This window comes from Magnolia sinica, chromosome 17 (genome assembly GCF_029962835.1).
Source record: "Magnolia sinica isolate HGM2019 chromosome 17, MsV1, whole genome shotgun sequence".
NCBI lineage: Eukaryota > Viridiplantae > Streptophyta > Magnoliopsida > Magnoliales > Magnoliaceae > Magnolia > Magnolia sinica.
In genome coordinates this window covers 73,593,677-73,616,436 of record NC_080589.1, presented here as the reverse complement: position 1 = coordinate 73,616,436, position 22,760 = coordinate 73,593,677, and the positions used below count along the sequence as shown (strand labels likewise).

Genomic DNA, 22,760 nt, shown 5'->3' with positions numbered 1-22,760 from the left:
CCGGCCGGCCGTGGATGTTAATCTTGTCTTATTTTTATTATTTAAAACTAAAACAATTAATCCCGGACAAGACCGGCCTTTGGCCTGGATAGCGGCCAGCACTGTCAATCAGTCGGTTCGGGTCTAAATCCGGCCGCGTAGAATATGCTACCCGAGCCCAACCACCAACTTTTTTGTGCAAGGTATAGGTCGGGTCGGGTCGGGTCTAACTCAGAATGGTATCCGGTGCAGGTTTTAAGACAATGATATTGGTGTTAAAAAATAATAATTTATAATTAGAAAAGAGTAAACAATGATTAAAAAGAGATTAGTGTAGCAAACTCTAAGGTACTCTCTTCTAGCATTGTTTCTGCCATTTTTGTTTGAGCAAGCATTTATATACAAGTTGGAAGTCCAATTAATCAGAGCTGCAAAGTAAGTGAGAATGGCAGAAGTAAGGAGGGTTGAAGAGGGATTGGGAGATGCAACACTCCTAACAGATGAAGAAGACCATGAGAAGAAGATGAAGAAGAAGGAAATTGACGATGAGAGCAAGGAGAGACAAGCCACACCCGACCAAGACGACCAAGATGATCAACCGCTTATAAAGCCCAAGAGCAAGAGGATTGCAACCTTAGATGCTTTCAGGGGCCTTACCATCGTGGTATTTATCATCTCCATCCTCCTCCACTCCACTCGAGTAGTCTGTGGCAGACACATGCAACATGAATATCTACATATCCACGAACATTACCTCGAACATTACCTACCACATGTCAATACAAGCACATGCAGAAGAAGAAATACTTCCTTTTCTTCTTTATAATAAACGATTGGGTGCCTGTCTTATATGCAGCTGATGATCTTAGTCGACGATGCTGGCAGTGCTTATGAAAAGATTGATCACTCGCCTTGGAACGGTTGCACGCTTGCTGATTTTGTAATGCCTTTCTTTCTTTTCATCGTTGGTGTTGCAATAGCCCTCGCTTTCAAGGTATTTCTCACCTTTTTCATGTGCTCATTAAAATATAATTTTTATAATTCCTCCCTGATGGAATATCTGTTTTAAGGAATGTTGTGTAAGACTTCTATTAAGTAGGCTTCACATCATCAAAGGTTTGGATAATGTAACTACTGAATTATTTGGATTGAGTATACTATGAGCCACATAATAATAATAATGATTTGTTTAGAGGCAGTGGCGCTTCAACTATAACATTGATTCTTATAGTGTGGAAACTTCTGGAGTAGTAGTTGCTATAGGTTAAACTACTCTAGCATTTATCATTATAAATATAAATCTTGGTCTGGTTGGATTTTACAGATTCTGTCCAAATATGGCCGGATTGATCATGGCCATTCACAGATCACTTTCAAAGTATCTGATTCATTTCGGATTAGATTTAGCTGAAATTTGCTACCTGACTTAATTATCATGCTTTGAAAATATCCATCAGCTCAAATTGACCAAAGGATGGCCTGATCATGAAGATCTGATCAAGACAATTCATCAACATCACATGGCGAGATTGGACCTTATGTTTGATGATGAGTTTAATTTGCATGAGTTGTACATCATACAAGTTTTAGAGTCTTATTTAATATTTATTTTTTTTGGGGGGGTTCTTTACCCATGCTTTAATGGTTGATATTATCGTTAATTTTAGCTATAGGGAAGGAAAATAAAATAAAATCAAACCATCCATTTAAGGCAAAATACTCTCAATTTATCAATGGTCAGTGTTAGTTATATCTTGGGCTAAAATTAGACTTCTTAGTTATAGTTCATTGATATATAACAAGATCATGAGACGATCCTTAATTAGTCTAAAACTCAAAGTTTGGAAGTAGTTGTGCTAGCTATTAAAGTTACTTCATTCGATGATTTTTTTTTTTCTTTTTTTTTTTTTCAATTTTAGTCTTATGTGTATAAAATTTAATAGTTTTTCATACGAGCTTAAGATTGCATAAGGTTGCATTTGGGTTCGCTTCGAATGGTGATTGAAACAAAGATAATTATTGTTTCATAGGACACCAACAATGTGGAGTGATTGGTGTTGGTAACATAAGTTTAAAAGATCTATCTAACTTAAGGTGTCGGATGTCTTAAATTTATGTAATCAACATTGATTAGTTTAATGTTCAGCAGAGTCATTTGTGTATTGTGATCTCGACCCAAAGAAAGAAACACGATGATGCACTAGTCATTTGTGTATTGTGATCTCAACCCATTGTAATTGTGATCGATTTAGCTATATAAGGAACAATTCCCTTGGACCGCACAATGTATGTCAAACACAAACTCTTGCAGTGTGGAGATTTTTAGAGTAGAAGTAATTGAAATAGATTAAGCTACTCTAACTCATGTTATTATGAATATAGGTCTTAGTACCCTAACCTATGTAAAACAAAAAACCTGTTTTCCATAATGGATTTCTAAGAGGGTGCAAGGTAGGGAAGAAATTTAAGTACAACGTCTTCATTAACAATGGGTGAAGGAATAGCTTACCATTTAGGCACGCATTTCAAATTCTGTTCTAAGAAATCTTCATTATTGATGCATAAATTGATCCATTATTTTGCAATTTTAATTTTACATGTTGCTCTCAATCTAGGATTAAACAATCCAATGATCCAACCATGACTTGATAGGAAATTTGTTGAACACTTATTAAATGTGAAACCATGTAAAACCCAAACCCTCTAAAAGGTCTCCTCACTTGGAAAACTCTTATAATCACACTATATCTTTTCATACTTCTTTTATATGGAAGGTAATGATTTCCATAAAATCCAAGACTATTTCGTCTAAAGTAAATGCGACTTATAACTTAAGTTAGTGATTATAGTATATGATGATTACCTGCTAAAATCATGTATACATTTAGGGCTTGTTTATTTCACCAATTATGACAGTAATGTAAATCTAAAAAAAAAATTAAAGAGAGAGAGAGAGAGAGAGAGAGAGAGCAATGATGACAAATTATTTCACTTGTCTCCTGAGATCAGCTGCATTTGATCGTCGATTCCTGTGTTTGGTTTATCCATGGTAAAATTATAATGATAAATTTTTTTTACATTACTTCAATATTAAATCATCGCCAAAATAAACTAATATTGTTGTTTGAATTAGTAATTTTTATGGTAATACCATAAAAAAGTTCAATGATTACAAATTACTATGTCTCCTAACACATCTGCATTTAATCAACAATTTTGATAATTGGTTTTGCCATAGTAAAATCATAAAGATAACACATTTTCTTTACATTATTGGGGTAATTGGTGAAACAAACAGGTCATGATTTTAAGAAAAGTTTTAAATTTTTTTTTAAGATGCATGTTTAATGTGAATAAAAAAGTTGTGATTGTTTTCAATGAATTGTAAAAGCTTTATGTATTGTTACAGAAAGTTCCAAAGTTGAGGGATGCTGTAAGGAGAATTGTTATAAGAACATTGAAGCTTCTCTTCTGGGGACTTCTTTTGCAAGGTGAGTAAATTTTCATTACAAATTGAAACTAACTTTCTCCAGATTCCAATATTCTTAGCTATATTGGTGGCTTACTGATGGTCAGGTGGATATTCTCATGCTCCTGATGATTTATCATATGGAGTGGACATGAAGCAAATTCGTTGGTGTGGTATTTTACAGGTTTCTAAATTTTCATTACCAATTTTCTTCTTCTTCTTATTTTTATTTGTCATGTAGATTATAAGTTTCGCCTCACCTCACTAATAACAACTCTTTTGTAAACAGCGTATAGCTTTGGTATACTTGGTTGTGGCTTTGATAGAAGTTTTAACTATAAAGGTTAGGCCAGTTGTTCTCGGCTCTGGCCATTTCTCCATATTCAGTGCATATCGTTGGCAATGGTAAGTACATTAATGCACAAGTAATGAGAAACATAGTTTACAAATATAAAATTTTGACATTTTACCAAAAAGTTGATTTTATAAAGTTGTAACATAAGTAATGATTGAGGTAGAGGACTCTACTCCATCAGTGATTCAATTTTCAAGGATAATACTACTTGTCTCATTCCATATGTGCACATCACATACAAAATGAAATGAACAAACTTTCTAAATTTTCTAATTTATGATCAAGTTAATAATAACATATTGACATATTGTCTTGGAATAAGAAAACAAAATATGAGTGTTGATGTTTTATTAGCTTTTCAGGATGGGTGGTTTTATTGTCTTTCTCATTTATATTATCACAACATATGCACTTTATGTTCCCGACTGGAGTTTTGTGGTACATAAAAAAGATGGAGATAAGAGACTCATGGTATAAATATTATTAACCTTTTTAGTATTTTATCCATGGAGTAATTACAAGCCAGTTATTGAACTAAGTTCTATTGACATTGCATTTTCAGGTAAAATGTGGAATGAGAGGCCACCTAGGACCCGCCTGTAATGCGGTTGGTTATGTTGATAGGAAAGTTTGGGGCATAAACCATCTCTATTCATCTCCTGTATGGACACGTTTAAAGGTTAATTTGAAGTTCAATGAGCTTATACCTATTGAATTGGATCAACCATTTTATGACATGAGTTTTATGTATTTATTCATCTTTACTTTCTTATTTCACAAATGGATAGACTTGTAAAGGTACTTCTCCAGAAGCAGGGCAAATTCATGAAGATGCTCCAGCTTGGTGTTATGCCCCATTTGAGCCAGAAGGCTTGTTGAGGTTTGTCAAGTACCCTCACAGAAAAAAAGAAAGAGAAAAGTTAATATTAAATTCTTAAATGTTAACTATAAATAGTTGTAAGCTCATGATGGACTGAAGCGGTTATTGTATGTTGTCAGTTCTATCACGGCCATCCTCTCCGGCATTATCGGGGTCCATTATGGGCATGTATTAATTCACTTCAAGGTTGTCCCTCAACATTTTTTAAATCTTAATTTAACAAAGATTAATAAATTATTTGTATTGCAATGCATGCTATAGATTTTAATCATTTAGAGTTTCTTCTTTGTAAGAAGAACAACAGTCAGGCTCATATGTAGTGTAAGGGAGTGGTGTTTGTTAAACATGTATGTGTGAGCTCCTTACTATTTTATGTAAATAACCACCACTTGATCGTTTTAATTTTCATTTTAGTGTGACAGTAGTACATTTGAGTGTCATCATTCTTAAAGGGCTTGTCTAGCACTACATGCTCTAGATCATAACTGTTCAGAAATGTCCCTTCGATATATAATTGGATGAAATGTAATGTGGGACATGATTCTGTTTGCATGTAAGTGAAGTTTGATAAACATGGATCAATCCACTCCTTATTATCTTGTGCATCCATCCACCCAAGTATAACATTCGTACATATGTGTGACTCATGTTTAATGATATTTCCTAGTGATTACCCCTTCATAACCATTGTTTACTTTATTTATATTTCAAATGATGCATTTGTAATAATAATGCTATGAGGAATTTTGATAGCATACTGAGTGTTATTAATATAAACCTCAAACACTGGCAAAAGCTCGGGTAAAAGAGGAAGGCTAGTGTCTTGCAGGCAACCAAGCATAGAACTTTTGCTGAGTACCTTTTAAAATCTAACCTAAAATTGATAACACAAAGATAAGATGGTGATAACATAAGGTTAGTTATTGTGGCAAAAGCATCCCACATAATAAATTATTTGTCTTGCAATGCATGCTATAGACTTTAATCATTCAGAGTTTCTTCTTTGTGAGAAGAACAATAGTCAGGCTCGTATGCAGTGTAAGGGAGTGGTGTTTGTTAAACATGTATTTGTGAGCTCCTTACTATTTTATGTAACCAACCACCACTTGATCATTTTAATTTTCATTTTAGTGTGACAGTAGTACAATATTTGAGTGTCATCATTCTTATGGGGCTTGTCTGGCACTACATGCTCTAGATCATAACTGTTCAGAAATATCCCTTCGATATATAATTGGATAAAATGTAATGCGGGACATGACTCTGTTTGCATGTAAGTGAAGTTTGATAAACATGGATCGATCCACTCCTTGTTATCTTGTGCATCCATCTACCCAAGTATAACATTCGTACATGTGTGTGACTCATATTTAACGATATTTCCTGGTGATTACCCCTCCATAACCATTATTTACTTTATTTATACTTTTAAATGGTGCATTTATAATAATAATGCTATGAGGAATTTTGATGGCATACTGAGTATTATTATTATAAACCTCAAACACTGGCAAAAGCTCAGGTAAAAGAGGAAGGCTAGTGTCTTGCAGGCAACCAAGCATAGAACTTTTACCAAGTGCCTTTTAAAATTCAACTTAAAATTGATAATACAAAGATAAGATGGTGATAACATAGGGTTAGTTATTATGGTAGAAGCATCCCGCATCATAACTTTACTGAAAAAAATTTGACATTAATATCCCGACTTCTATAATTTAAATTAATATTATTTTATTATGTGTAAAAATTATTACATAGTTCTAATAGATTTAGAACTAAATTGTGAATTATTTTGTGTGATATATATTGTATCTATAGTTGTACATGTACAACTGTAGATACATATCTTATAACAAGTTCAAGGTTTCACATCATATTACCATCGAGGTTACATACAAAATCAACATGCGCTCAATCTATACATGTAATTAATGATAAATTAAACTATATTCTATCGCAGGGTCATTCTGAGAGGCTAAAGCAATGGGGTTTGATGGCTGTCGGCATGCTTATTGTTGCTATAATTCTTCATTTTACATATGGTAAGCTTCTTCCATTCTAAATGTTAGAATGTTATCATTAGTAGTGGCAATTGAATTAGAGTTGTACATGCGGCTCGGCCACTAGTTGACCTCAGCTCGAACTCGGCTCAGCTCGGCTCAGTCCTCGAGCATGACTGGCTAGCTCAGCTTGGTTTGGTCAGTAGCTCGAGCCAAGATCGAGCCGAGTTCACATGTGCAGCATTTTCACAAACACATGGGCTACACCTTCAAATTCTCACTATATGTAAAACACCATGGTTTTACAAGTATTTCATCAAACACCTTGTAAGCAACATCAAAATCAAGAAAAAAGAGTATTTGTTTGATTAAACATACCTTCCTTGCCACCAGTCGACACTTTGTTGGGTCATTTCATCAAACACTTGGTGAACAACATCAATATCAAAGTAATCAAGTCACTGAACTGGTTCGATCCAAGTTCGATTCGAGTTGGGTTCAGTCTGAGTCAAGTCGAGCTCGGGCAAGCTCGAACTTAGTTCAAAATTCTTTTGAGCTAAAAAAATCAGCTCGACTCGGCTCGAACTCAGTTTCGAATCGAGTCGAATCGAACGAGCTAACCAAGCTAACTCAGTTCGTGTACAAACCTAAATGGAATGGGCTAGGGTTGGCCTTATCCTAGCCTTAGTTCCTTTAACCTTGTCCCTAGATCTTATCCTAATTGAGATGGAGAGCGTAGACCATAGCCCTGCCTTACAAGGCTGGTGGGTGATGAAAAGAGTCAAGTGATCAGAACTTTGAAAAATGTTCAGCTGAAGAACTGTTTAGTTATCATGTATTGTGTGTATAAGAATTTCAGATTATTGAAACATAACCTTATATCCAACAAGTGTATTTAATTATATATGTAGGTTGAATGAAAATCACTAATAAGTATCCTTAAATTACCCCGCCTCTTTGCTTAACTATGTACTTTTTTCAAAATGCTCGACCATCACCATCCCTTGTAATCATGAACCATTTATGTTATTATTAAAAAAATTGGTACATTTGATATATTTTTATCCCAATTAACTTAATAATATTGACTAAATGTTTTCACTTGCAGCAATTCCTCTTAACAAACAACTGTATAGCTTCAGTTATGTTTGTTTCACGGCTGGAGTAGCAGGAATTGTTTTTTCAGCATTCTACATACTGGTATTATGTTAGCTTTAGCTTGGTATTTCATAAGTATATTTTGAATTAAAAGCCTAGTTATTAGTAATTTAGTATAATATTCTGTCTAAATACCTGTTAACATAGTTTAGAAATTTAAATTGGAATACATCTTGACATCTTCAACATTATAATAAGTTGCAAATGCTTTAAATACTAATTTTGTCTATCCTTATTTTAATGGATAGATTGACGTTTGGGGAATAAGAATGCCATTTCTGTTCCTAGAGTGGATCGGAATGAATGCAATGCTAGTCTTCGTAATGGCGGCGCAGGGCATCTTTGCAGCATTTATAAATGGATGGTATTATGAAAATGAAGGAAATTCTCTTGTAAGAACAGTCCGATAGCATTGCCGGCCAAAATCTTTTTTAACAAGCTCCTATTATCGACACTAATCTTTCTAATTCTATATACTTTCTTCTACAGGTTTATTGGATTCAGAAGCATGTGTTTTTTAATGTGTGGCATTCTGAAAGGTTAGGGACTCTTTTATATGTAATATTTGCCGAGATAACTTTTTGGGGAGTGGTAGCAGGCATCTTGCACAAATTGGGCATTTATTGGAAATTGTGAAAGAAATAAGAAACAATGTCAATCAAATGATAGCGATACCATGTATTGACCGACTTTCGTTAATTTTAATGAGTTTCTATTTAATTTATTCTTAAACAACATTGAAGGTTGTATGTGTGTATACGACTTGGGCTTCTAAGGGACTCTTGCAAGTAGCCATTATGGTAAAAAGAAACAACATTTTTTTAAAAAAAATATTTCTACAAGCGGTGTATTATATTGGAAGATGTACTTCATATTTGTCTAAATTATATTGTAAGTGCAAGGATATTCATAACTACATTATACATAAATGATGGTTGGCACTTAGATATGCATGATCCACATAGGAGGCTATGTCCGCTAAACATAAAAAACTGGCATTGACACTGATCTTATAATATTGATACAATCCAACCTAACCATTTTCGACAACTAAGGCATTTCTTAAGTTCATGGTGTTGGTGTGTTTCTTATATCATTAATTATTAAGATGTGATACATACAACTTGCCTCTTTTGTACTAGTTTCACATGGAAGTTTATGGCATTATTGACATTTGTGACCTAAATGGGCTTTGATGAAGATAAGAAATGACAGGCCATCTCAAGTGTCATGTTTAAGTCATTGAGATGGTCCATATGGTGGGCCACCACTAAAACTGAATTAATCAGATTATCTTAACTAATTGGATCATGGTCTAAGAATGAATGCTTAAAGGATGGGTAGTGATTCAAATTTAAATAGTAATGTTTGTTGGTCCCAATTGAAATAATTATTGGCCATGATCATCCATAATAAGGCCCACTAGATAAATCGTCCATATCACTTTTCTTGAGGTACATGTGAATATAAAATTTAATTTCACCTGTTATATAAACTAACAGGAGAGTAATACTGTGAAGGGTTCTTGTTATTGCTCGCATGCAAACAGCATGGTGTATTGTATTTTAGGTTGTTGTTGCTACTGTTACTATTATTATTATTATTATTATTGATCAAGCAAAACAATTACATGACCAAGTTAAGGAGGTAAAAAGGAACCTAGTGGTCTGCTCAAATCAACCGCATGCGTAGAGACAAGCCAATTCATCTCCCAAATTGGATGACAATGATGGTCATGCCGACAACACAATCCCGGTCAAATGCAAGTGGACAAACCCTTGACTACATGTCACATCTCTTCTTTCTCTCTTACCTCTTTGTGAAATAGGGGCAAGTCGGCAATCCATCAAATGGAGGTTTGAGTACACAACCTATTAGACAGAGGTACGAGTGAGGGTGTGAGTGCATAGTCCTTTAAATAGTATATGAACACTCTACTCAAAAGGGGCACAGGGCCTAAGATGGAGGGTGAGTTACGTGGTCTAAGAGATAGGTCGAAGGTCCAAGTGGATGTGCATATTGCATAGTCCGAAAGGAATAGTACATGACCCAAGGTGGAGCTACATTTGCATTGTCCAAAAGGAGGGATGAGAAGGCTGAGGCAAAGGCATTATGTGCAACCCGAGCGTTAGGGGTGCACATGCATGGTTCAGTTCGGTCTGGTTCTGGCATAAAACCATAACCGAACCGTTCTCAACTATTCTAGGAAAACCATAATTGGAATTGGACCATTTGCACCCTAGAACCGAATCAGAACTGAACCGTAAAAAATTGGTTTGGTTCTGATTTGGTTCTACGGTTCTAGACTTTTTATAATCCAGTCCAATTACATGGTTTGTTTTTATAATCTAGTCCAATTGCATGATTTTTTTATAATCCAATCCAATTGCATGGTTCGTGAGAGACGGAGTGAGGCCACGAAAGAGGGAGAGAATAAAGAAAAATTATGATTATTTTTTTTTACTTTTAATGTTTCAAAAAATTAAAATTAAAATATTTATTGACTGAGGGGTCCAGTTCTAGGTTTGTATCCAGGGTTCAATTTTACAGCTCAATTCACGATCCAGTTCGGTGCTTCAAAACCCCAAACTAAGAACCGAACCGAACTAATCAGTTATTTGATTTTTGGAACTGGAACTGAAACTGGTGCGCTTTATAACTGGACCAAACCGTGCGGTCTGGTTGGTTCCAATCCGATCTACCGGTTCCATCGGTTTTGTGTGCACCCCTACCGAGAGCTCTTACGTATAAAGAGAGGAGAGGGTAGTGAGAGAGTGTAGAGAGAGGGAGGGGCTTACTTGAGAGGTCACCGCCTCTCTCCCTCTTCACCTTTCTCCTCTTTTGCCACATGTGGAGGTAAGTGGTCCCGCTAGGGGTTGCTATTTACCCCGTCACCAACATCTCCCAACTAACCCATAGTGGAGGACATAATTTTTTCAGTTTCTATACACAAGTATTTATATACTAAGTGACCACCACACTAGCACACAACGTCTCAAGCTCTCCAAGGCTTGCCCTAGACCCACATGACCATATGGATGGAGACAACCCTCAATCTATGATTGTTTTGCCAACATATGCGCTTATCCTCTTATATGAATTTAAATCACAAGTCTTTTGTAAACATTATCTGATGATTTTTTACAATAAATTATTTAGGTATACATAATTTTAATAAATAATTTGCAAATCATCTTTACAAATAATAAGAATTTTGTAGTGGATAAGACTCAAAGTGTATAATATCATGATCCTAAGAACTTGGTGTAGTTACTAAGGGGTCTTTCCCATACAACTACACAATTCATAGTGAACTAAGTCACTCACCTAGCAATAGATCCTTGACCAAATCAATCAAAATTTCATATTATATGTAAAAATAACAACATTCAATATCATCCTCTTGTACACAAACGTAGGTATTTGAGGGCATAAGGGTCACCTATGAGACTGGCCTGCTCCCTCAATTCATTGATCATATTGAATTAGGTACTAATAGGTAAATTAATTCTATAGAAGAGTCTAACTGAACACTTTAAGCATGTAGTCGCTCACCCACGCAACAAAGCAGACATTAGTAGGCATATGTCGGGTCTACAATGCACAAGCCCCCAATAAAGCTTGTAGTATGGTGCAAGGTAGCGCGTGAAACAATAAGAGAGATCACCATTTTCCTCGAGTGATTAAAACCTAAATCCACAAGAAAAGTTCTTTAGTCCACAAGATAATAAGGAAGTAAATTGGATATTTTATTGAATAATAATTTTAAAAGTTTCAATTACATCACCTGTATATATAACTCAAAACCTTAATTCGAAAGTTATCCAAAATAGCAAAATTCTAACCATAATTCAAAAGTTACTCAAAATAGTAAAGCTCTTCTAAAGCCTAATTTTCTAAAATAGAAGTATAGTTGGGAGATTTCTAATATGAGTAGTACTTTTTAAAAAGACGATAAATCTAAAATTCTAAAAATAAGGAGATGAAAAAAAATAGAAATTACTAAAATTAGTAAATTTTTTATAAAACCATAATTTTGAACTAGAAGAGTGTGTTTTCTTAAAAAATGGACGGACACGACCCATTATGAGAGTCGGTTGACCCTGGATGACCGGCTACGTAAAGATCGATAGGTCATGCATTCGGTGATGATGCCCATATTAAAAGTTACGATTGATTTACAGTCCAAACTTCGAATGACTGTTTCTCCCTATATCAAGAATGAATTTCTTCAAATCAGACATTCTTGGGGCCAAGTTACATCATAAATTTATTCAAACAAGACATGTTTCGGGCCTAGTTACGACATGCACTATATAAGACTAGGTCCGGATTTAAAGGACTAATTCCTCTTTTGTTTAGGCTTCTTTCTGTCCAGCCATGTTATGAGTGTATTTACAGTATACTCTACATTAGTCTTCTCCACTTGAAAAGAACTCATTCCAAGTTATCCAACGGACTAGGCTCATTATATTCGTATAGGTCATCCATGTTGAAAGTCCATGAGATTCCCATATCTTTGGGAAGATCAACGACATGAGCTTTATAATTAATTTTCGTAAGTATCGGAATAGAGTCTATCTTCTTATTTCTCAGTTTCTTATATGACATAGTCAGAGACCTCTACTTGTGCAGATGAACTAGCACGTTATTGTTGGGGATTTGTGCTGTGAAATCACACAGATCTAGATATAGGATAGCAATCCAATGGCACTAAGCACACATAAGAGAATACAAAGATTTAACGTGGAAAACCCTTTCGGAAAAAAACTACGGCATAACAGCTTCCATGATGCCCCGAATTCGGCACTCGACTTCCATACACCAAGTCCCGAGTTCGGCGCACCACAAGGAAGATTTTTGACTCTTTATAACTCCTCATTTATATACATAGTAATACCTGAGCATAAAGATCCATGATCAAATTACCAAACAACATTCTCCATCATAAGTCTCGATGGTTATAAGTATAATGCTTTACAAAAGGTATGTAATGTCAACATTGCCAAATCGAAGAATAGATGCAATGCATCGAGAAAGCTAAGTCTTCCAAGCTACTCCAACCCTAAAAAAATGGAAAATAAGGGGCTTAGGCAAAAAGCCTAGTGAGTACACACGTGTGTGCAGTGTGTCCTACATGCAGGCAAGATAAATATGCTACAAGGAAATCATACCACAACCATAACCATATAACATGCATCCGTAATCACGTCATCATCATCATATTGTCATGTCATAATTATACAATATCGAAAATACTGACAAGTCCATGAGTCATACAATATTAGAGTACGCAATATAAATCAGCATGTAAATGAGGAGTTATAAAGAGCCAAATATCAGATTCAAGGATGCAATGCAATATGTGGTGCGAATGAAATGACTATGCTGGAGTGAAGTTGGGATGGTAGTACGTAGTATCGCAGACTATGGGGTCTATCACAAGGGACTTCTATCCAAAAGTCTCATACCTAATTTGGATAGTCAGACTCAATGTAGTAAACTCCTGATCTCAGGTTAGTCACGCGCCCCAACCGAAATCCTGCCTATTGCGAAGGTACACACAACAAATAGCTGCGCACCACCAGCCCAAGTGAATAGTGAGTGAATGAATGAATGAGTATGCAACTCCTGCTCAATAAGTCCACATATCAGTACAGTTCATCCCTGGGATCATCACCGGGTTTTAGTACACTCCAAATGACAGTCTCTCTCCTAGCAGCACAGTTCAAGTGAGAGTAAGAAACCTCACTATCCGCCTGGCCAATAGTCTGCCAATACCTATCCGGCACGTCGATAGCGGACCCATTCACGAGCTGGTCAAACGCAGCCTAGAATGCCCCCTACCCTTGGGCGGGTAAGGCCACACCCCCTCCCAACCGACCACGACACAGTGGGAGACGCGGCCTCCTGGTATTCGGCACTCGGGCGCTCATGTATCCACTCGGTCTCGACATTGGGGCGTCTCCTGGCCTTAGAGGTTTAGAGATTTTCACCCAGGGATATCTATGGCGCCCGTATGCTAGAACCAAATATTTTCGGTGTCCCATCTGGCCATCCACGATATGCCCGTGGAGGCTACGGCCCTGATGTCGCTAGGGCACACAATGCAAGATGCATGAGTCATACAATACAGTCATGCATCAATCCCGTGCATACCGTGCACTCATGTGAGATAACCTTCGCCTATCAAGGAGTCTCATAACAATCTGTCCAATGACATATGCAATGGTCAACCACATCTCATAACAAACATGCAGATGATGCGTATGGGCATGTATGATAATGCTGTGCTGTACATACTCATAATCAGTATCAATAGCCGGCCTCAACAATCGACTTCGACAATGTAGACATTTAACCAACATTGTCCCCAAGGAATGGCCCACATAAATATCAATACATACATCATGGTGAAATCACACCACATCGGTCCTCAGATACATCGCTTCGGGTCTCACACAAGGGCCGCACATTCATCGCATTGGGCCTCACTCATGGGCCGCATATACACCACATTGGGCCGTATCATATGTGCACTACACATCGCAATGGGCCTTGGCTCATGGGCCATGAATACACCACATCAGGCTTCACGACCCATGAGCTTCAAATACATAATAGGTGGGCCCTACACATGGGCCTCAAATACATCACAATGAGCCTCATCATATGGGCCAGAAATATATCTCAATGGGCCTTGCCCATAGGCCACAAATACATGGCTACACCAATTATGATAAGTCTCATATTACAACCACTTCACACGTCACATAGTTAATGGCTCATATTTGGTGCTGCATAGTTAAGGGCCAAGAGCCACGTTTCATCGTACCATTTACGGTTTAGCGATCACAGCGTATAGAATCCAGGACCTTAATAGCATTAGCTTGGGTAATATAACTCTACATCACATTCGGTTAGTGTACAACTTAGTTATATGTGATTCAAGTGGCGGTATCTATATCGATAAGCACAAACCTACGTCATTGAATGGCCATCAATGCCACTTGATTTCATACGGTTAGGTGGCCTTGTACGTATTTCACATTCATACAATTAGATGACTACGTATACTACATGTACTCCACCATTGCCTATGATTAGGTGGCTATACATACATCAAATACCCACATGATCAATGGGCCAAACAGGTAATATCACACCCTCACACCACTAGAGTTTATATATTTGTTATAATTAAACATGTTTTTAAGAGTTTAAACACAAGTATCATGATCCTATTACTTGGGGCCGCACTCTAACCAAAGTGCCAAGTGATCAAGGGATGTCCACAATCAGCCCATTTAAAGGATTAATCATCATTACTTCAAAAATTACAATACCAGTTCATCATACATTCCACACATGGAATTTACAAACTCTTATCGAAGAGGCCCAATGGTTGGCCCAAACAAGGCTATCACTGATGGACCCACATGGCGTTCACTCAAAATGGGCCTTAACATTCTTGGGCTCACATATCAATGGAATTCATAATGGGTCCTATGCAGTAGAGTCCATGGGGATTTCCCATGAGGTTGAGTTGTGTGTGACCCACCTACGACTTAGGTCTGCTTTGATTATTTTAGTCCAAGTCCTAAAATGATATGAGGAAGTGGATGGTCTGCATGGATTAAATAGATACACCATGGTGGCCTTAGGTTGGATTCAATAGTTAAGTCCTTATTCTCACAGCCTTGTATTGTGTGGTCCAATTCAGGTTGGATTGACTGATCTTTGGGACAATGCCCTAGAGGGGACCTGGTACATAGGCTAGATGGGTTGAATATTTAATGCATCATCAGGATGGCCCATAATAAAAAAAATTTTTGTGATGAGAGTTCAATTTACATTATTTCATAATGAACGGCTATCTAATCATTGGATGGGCCTGAGTCTTGGTAACATACCGTCAAAGGGGTTGATAAAATAAATAAACGATGAGGATCTTGAATATAAATCATGTCATAACCATGGTGGATTAAGTGGCATAACACCTACATCAAAGTGGGCCATACCACATACAAGTTGAGAGGGTTACCCTCCCTTAAATATTCATAATTATTTGTTGGGCCCGCAGAGGTGTGGTTCATAAATCCAGCCCATCCATTATGTGTGTCCCACTTGGTTGAGGGGTCAGACCAAGTTTCAGATACATCCAAATTTCAGGTGGACCTAACAGGTGATTTACATACTCGAGCTTCGAGTTGTACAGACAGTTAAGGAGATCAAAGTTACATGGGTGCAGAGAGATGTATTTATTGCATATACACAGTTCATCTATTTTTATTTTTTTATTATTTTTTTTTTTATTTTTTTTTTTGAGATCATTTTATAGCACCATCCAAAAATGAATCATATCCGAAGATTATCTGGACCTCACCACAAACAGTAGTGGAGATGATGATTTCACCGTTAAACAATTTACAGGGCCCACCATACCGTTTATTTTCCATCCAATCTGTTCATAAGGTCATAAAGACCTGAATTAAGGGGAAAAACAAATTTCATACTGCTCCAAAATTTCTGACCCAAAAAGGGTTCCAATGGTTTACGTTCAATCCCTGCCACTTTTGTAGTGTGGCCCACTTGATAGTTAGATCTATCTTATTTTTTTCTTCTCAAGCCTTAAGACAAACTTGCCAAATGGATGGACGGTTTGGATATAACACATACCTCATGATCAGATTGATCCAAATCTTCTTTTTTTTTTTTTATAATTATTATTTATTATTAATATATATATATATATATATATATATATATATATATATATATATATATATATATATATATATATATTTAAAGGTGTGGGCCGCCTGAGTTCTGTGTACGGCTGAAATTTGGGGGTGACCCATTTTTAAATGGGACCCATCAAATGCAGGGTGCTGATGTTCGACATACATCAAGGTGGGGCCCACCTCCTTCCAGCGTCAGTGGAGACGCTGGCAGCAACAGCGTCACCGCTGTTGTGTTTTTATTTATTTATTTATTTATTTTTATTTTTCATATATGGGGCCCACAACAGGATGATCTAGTCCATCTGTTGTGTGTGTCCCACTTGATGGAGGGAACAGTACAAGTTTCAGATGCATCCAAATTTCAGGTGGGGCCCAGCAAGTGCTTTTATATGTTTTAGCCATGTCTGCACATTATTTTAGATGGTGTGGGCCACCTAAGTTCTTTGTACGGTTGATTTTTGGCGTGACCCCTTCTTAAGAGGGGACCCATCAAATTCACGGTGCTGATGTTCGACATACATCAAGCTAGGGCCTGTGGTGGGGCCACCTCTTTCCAGCGTCAACAAAGACGCTGCAGTATGCAGCGTAGAGGGTTGTTTTGTATTTTTTTTTTTGTTTCTCATATATGGGGCCCACAAAAGGACGATCTAGTCCATCTATTACGTGTGTCCCACTAAGTTAAGGGGTCATTCCAAGTTTCAAATACATCAAAATTTCAGGTGGGCCTCCCAGAAAGTACTTTTATATGTTTTAGCATGTTTTTACATGAGTTTTGATGGTGTGGCCTACCAGAGAAATGTATTGGCTTCATTTTTTTGGCTCAACGCCTAAAATGATCTGAAAAATTGAATGGACGGTGTGGATTTAATACATACATCATGGGTGGGGCCCATTGTGGACCCACACCTCTTCCCTTCTTTTTCTTTCAAACGGCGGGACGCCTGCCTTCTTTTTTTTTTTCCTTTGGTGTGTATGGACGTGTGCATGTGTGAGCGTGTGGCTAACCAAATTGTCATACTTGAACAGTTTGGATGGCTACAACATTTTGGTGGGGCCCACTATCAATGGGTCCCACATAAAGCCTATAATAAATTATTATTTTATTATTATTATTATTATTTTTTAATGCATCCTTACCATTAATCACATCCTTATCATCATATCATCACAAGTATTAATTATTATTATTTATATGTACTCTCTTATGTATCCACACCATTGATCACATCATTATTCTCAAATCATTTCCACTAATAATCATACAAATAATTAAAAAAAAAAACAAACCAAGAGTGGAGTGGGTGTACTCACCTTGATGAATTAGATGGATGGTTGAGATGGATGGAAGGGATGGAATTGATGGTTGAGATGGATGGAAGGTATGAGATTGATGGAGTTGATGGCCCACCAAGATCACTCCTCTCTCTCTCTCTCTCTCTCTCTCTCTCTTATGGAAAAATGGTGAAATGCTAAGGGATGGAGGGGTATTTATAAAGAAATGGATAAAATTTTGGTTAAGTTAAGCTAATGTGATTAATATTAGTTTAGGCTAGGATTATGGTACTTAATTCATGCTTTGTAATTAATGGTGGATTAAAGGAGCATGGGATGGCATGGTGTGGTGATGTCATGCATAGTGTATGGCATGGAGAAAGGTTGACTTTTATGCACATGAGAGAGAAGATGTATGGGTATGTGACATCACACACATGGGTAGAGATTCTCTCACCCATGTGTGGCATGTACATGTGTGCTTGACATGTGTTGTGCACATGTGTGGAATGAAATACATGGTGCCATGCGCACATGATACACTTATTATTCTTCACGGCGTATCTCACTAACGGAGTATCATACCGACACACGGGTGGTACCTCCACGATCGCGGCGATGGGGCGGTCGATATGAGATAGGTTTCAAGGTCTTCGGGTTCCGGTCAGTTGGGTGTGTACTATGAATGATCAATCCATGTCTAGCTAAGGGCTTCAATCATCATAAGCATGGAAAAAGTACCGAATGGACCAGGTGTTACACAATACCTCTTGGGGTAACGTCTACGGCATAAAGTGATAGAAATTCACTATGAAAGCATAAGTTACAAAGAGAGAAGACTTACCCGATTCGAACAACCTCAAATCTCACCCTTGTTACACTCTTTGATAACCCTAGAACCCTTTAGAATAGCCCTAGGGACCCCTATTTATACTTTAGGAAACTCTACTTATGCACCTAGTCTGGAAAAGTTCGGAAACCGCCTCAAAATTACGCAGTCCGCGCAGGATCTGCGTAACCTCGACTAGTCGAAGGAGGGCCTTGACTGGTCAAGCAACCCGCTCGACCGGTCGAGCCTGACCCTCGACTGGTCAAGCATCATGGACACCCAAAAAAATGAGCTCGCTGGACTTTGAGTCGAGCGCGCCATAACTGGTCGAGCAGCCTGCTCGATTGGTCGAGCGTCCTAGAACATAGAAGACATCTTCTGACAACAATCTCTACCACGTCTTCAATCTTCAAATGTGTAGCTCATTAACCTCTTCTCTTATCTCTGCATCACATCATAGCTTCTTGTATCCACTCCATCTTTCTTTTCCGCCATGGCCAAGCCCAGAGAAGTTGCACAAAACTTGAACTTCTCTACAGGAACAGTCTAGGTGAACATGTCTGCCGAATCTGAATTCATGTGCTCAACCACACTTTGCTCCTGTCTTCTCAAAAGGAAAGATGTAGTTTTCTTACCATCTCACCGCTACCCAATATTGCTTGCTGGGGTATTTGCTCACAACAATGATAGCTTGTGAAATAACCAGTCTATTCCATACTATGACATGCAATGCCAACTGCATTCGAATAAGACTCATGAGATATCCTGTTTTTCCTCATTTGTTTTAGGACATGTCCTGAGGAAAACTTGAGAAAAGACGCGTAAGGTATGCTCTCCGGCTTTACCTAGTTCATCACGTCCTTGATCAATACCTACCCAAGGTATTCTGCCTATGATAAATAAAGCCTACTCCTCCTTCAGTATCAATGTCGAGAACCCTCTTTGTAGCCCCCCGATCCTTCATCTTGAATGTCCCGCTTAACTGAGTCTTCAGTACATTGATCTCAGACATGTCATAATTGGCGATCTACATGTCATCAGCATACAATTCCTAACTCACATGAAGGAATCAAACCACCGCCTAGGCGACAGGTCGAATCATGACCTCCTGTAAACTTTTTTCTCAGCCCCTTTAACTTCGAACCGCTCTGGTTGCTTCATGTAGATCTTCTCTTCCAATTTTTCTTACAGAAGTGCCGACTCTACATCCATCCTTCCAGCTCGAGATTACATTGTCCAACCAGTGCCAATCACGGATCTAATAGACACCTGCTATACCGTCGGCGTGAATATCTCTGAGAAGTTGATCCCTTCTCTCTGAGCATAACCCTTTGCCACCAACCTCGTTCTATATTTATGTTATATCTTCCTGAAGATCGATCTGCATCCAACCGCTTTCCGACCCACTGGAAGCTCCACTAGCTTCCATATGTTGGTCTGGTACAATGAGTCCATCATATCGCCCATAGTCACCTTCCAATTCTTAGAACCAGTGTTGAGGGTAAAATATTACATATTAGACCTCAGTTATTACCTAGGTTTAAGAACATTATACAAATTAATGGCTTGTTTTAATCGTGTTTGTACTGCAAGGTGAATTTACAGGCTTGGACTGCAACACGGTACTAAAAGCATGGATTTAACACTCAAAATTTACCAAGGCAAGGGACGGACCCCAAGGGATCAAGTTCGAAAGATTTACACGCCAGAGATTCAAGAAAATTGAGAAACTGAAGCTCAAGTGGCCCAAAACTGGTCAAGAATGCAAGATCATAGGGTTCCAACCATCCGTTCGGCTCGAAACTTCATATATGGCCCGAGGACCATAAATTAACCGTACAAGTCAATTTTCAACCATTGGATCCCTCTGAAAGTGGCCCAACGGACAGATCAGCTTATAAATCAGCTAATTGGGGCCCACCAGATATCTGGATATGCTTCAATTTTGGTCTTAACCCCTTAAATGGGGTGGCAAAATGAATGGTTGGAGCGAATTTTCTATACACATCATGATGGACCGCATGTGGGACCCGTGTGCACGGTGCACAAGTGCATCGATCGTGCACTGCATCTCACAAAGTCAGTCAGCGCACAACCCAGATTCTTTGTGCCAAACGTCCTGCGGACGCACCTATCCGTCCATTTTTCAGTTGTGGGCCCACTCATCATCTGATTTGATGATCTAAACCATTCATTCACTCAAGAATGTAGGCGTGACAATTTCCTAGGTGGCGGAATCCCGAAAGACAACGGAGAGCTGATTTCAGCCTTTAAAACGGAAGATCGACGGTGCAACGAAAAAATCTATGGGCCACATTGAATTTAATCCGAAACCACTCATTCTCACATGGTTTTTCGATCTGCAACGAGTAGATGGAGTGGATTTCTTTGACATCACCGAACATGGACCTCACCATCATCACAGCGTAACAATTACGCAGGCTCTGTTCGCATCCGGACGCTGTCCGAGTTTTGCGGACGATTGCATGAGCGTGGTTATGATCGGATGGGTAATCCAGATTGTCCATCGTGTAGGCCACTCAAAAATGTCCGAAGGGACGTTATTCTTTTTGACAGAGTCACAAGAACAAGGGAGTTGGGAGGATCCGTTCTTGGCTGCGTAAGGAGAGCTGCGTAAAACTCCACCGACTTTCTGCTGTGCGTAAAGGCTACGCACGCAAGCTGCCACCGACCCCCTGCTCTTATAAAGGGAAGAAAGAAAGAGAAAAGGGGGGCATCTGATCTGAGGCTAGATGTGGAGCAGAGACAAAGAGAGTAGAGTTGTTTTTTTTTCTTTTTGTTTTTGAAGGATTTAGCCTAATCATGTTGCTAGGCTAAACCTCTTAGCTAGGGCTAAGAGGTGAAGCTTGTAGCATGATTAGGAAGGTGACTTTGCTATGATTCATGGTTATTAAACTGTTATCGATTTTAGTTTGATTATTAAGGAATACTTTTAGTTTTTAATGGTTTATTGTGACTCAAATTACAGTAGATTTGCAATAGCTTTGAGTATGTTCTTTTCATTATGAGATTGTGAACTTAGGAACTCTGTTGTTTACCATTGTCTCATGGGCATGGTTAGGTGACGGAATCACTTTCAAGTCTTCACCAATCTTATCCGTTGATGATAAGATCCATGAGAAGTTCAGAGATCTGACAAATCTCTTCTTACCAACTGGATAAGATAGGACTCTGATTCCAGTTGTGTCCTTGAATTATACAAGGTAGCTTCCCAATTGCTACAAGTAGATCCCTGACACCCTAGTTTCCACCTTTATTCTTATTAGTTTTTAATTAATCTATTCACAATTATTCCTTACATTTTACCTGATTTAGATTTCATCCTATCCTAGTTCTAGTTTAAGTTATTTTCAGATTACGTACAAGGTTCAGTCCCTATGGATTCGACCTCGGTCTTACCGAGTTTATTACTACATCACAACCCTATACTTAGGGTGTGAACAACCAGGCTCACCTAGAGCCATCTGAATAGAAGACAGATCTCCCGCGATATTGGAGTCGTCCATGTACCTCGCCGATATCCTGTGATTTATGCTGTGTGATTCTTCTCACCGGTGGCTGCTCCACCTGCTCTGTATCTCTGTCCGCGCATCTCAGCCTTTCTGCCCTGTTGGCTCATGTGGCCATGCCCAGCATGCCACACACATGCAGAAGTGAAATCCACTACAGCCATTGCAGCTCCACCGTTTGAAGTGCTCTCGATCAACCTATAAACATGATCGAGTCGTTGCGCTTTCATGACTACCCGTGCCCCCTTAGATACCTTAAGAGCACCATCAATACTTGTGTACTTGCATCCTTTTATCTTAAGTTCACCAAGAGAAATCAGATTCTGCTTCAAATCAGGAACGTGCCTGACATCAGTCAAGGTACGCTCTACCCCATCAAACATCCTGATGCGCACCGGACCAACAGCCACAACATTACAGGGAATGTCATTGCCCATAAATACATGTCCACCATCGCACTCCCTATAGCAGATGAACCAACTCTGGTGAGGAGTCATGTGAAAAGATGCCCCTGTGTCTAGCATCCATTCGTCCTTACGATCAT

At 38.2% G+C, this 22,760-nt stretch overlaps 1 protein-coding gene across 1 annotated transcript; it reads left to right on the top strand.

Moving 5' to 3' along the window:
- The first annotated feature begins 13 nt into the window (after window positions 1-13).
- Window positions 14-8,643, top strand: LOC131231094 (uncharacterized). Its single transcript, XM_058227187.1, has 13 exons — window positions 14-643; window positions 836-973; window positions 3,389-3,470; window positions 3,556-3,632; window positions 3,738-3,853; window positions 4,166-4,274; window positions 4,366-4,482; window positions 4,592-4,683; window positions 4,803-4,869; window positions 6,644-6,725; window positions 7,792-7,883; window positions 8,090-8,233; window positions 8,331-8,643. Exons 1-13 carry the CDS (start codon window positions 425-427, stop codon window positions 8,475-8,477), a joined length of 1,482 nt encoding a protein of 493 aa, XP_058083170.1. The 5' UTR covers window positions 14-424; the 3' UTR covers window positions 8,478-8,643.
- The last annotated feature ends 14,117 nt before the right edge of the window (window positions 8,644-22,760 follow it).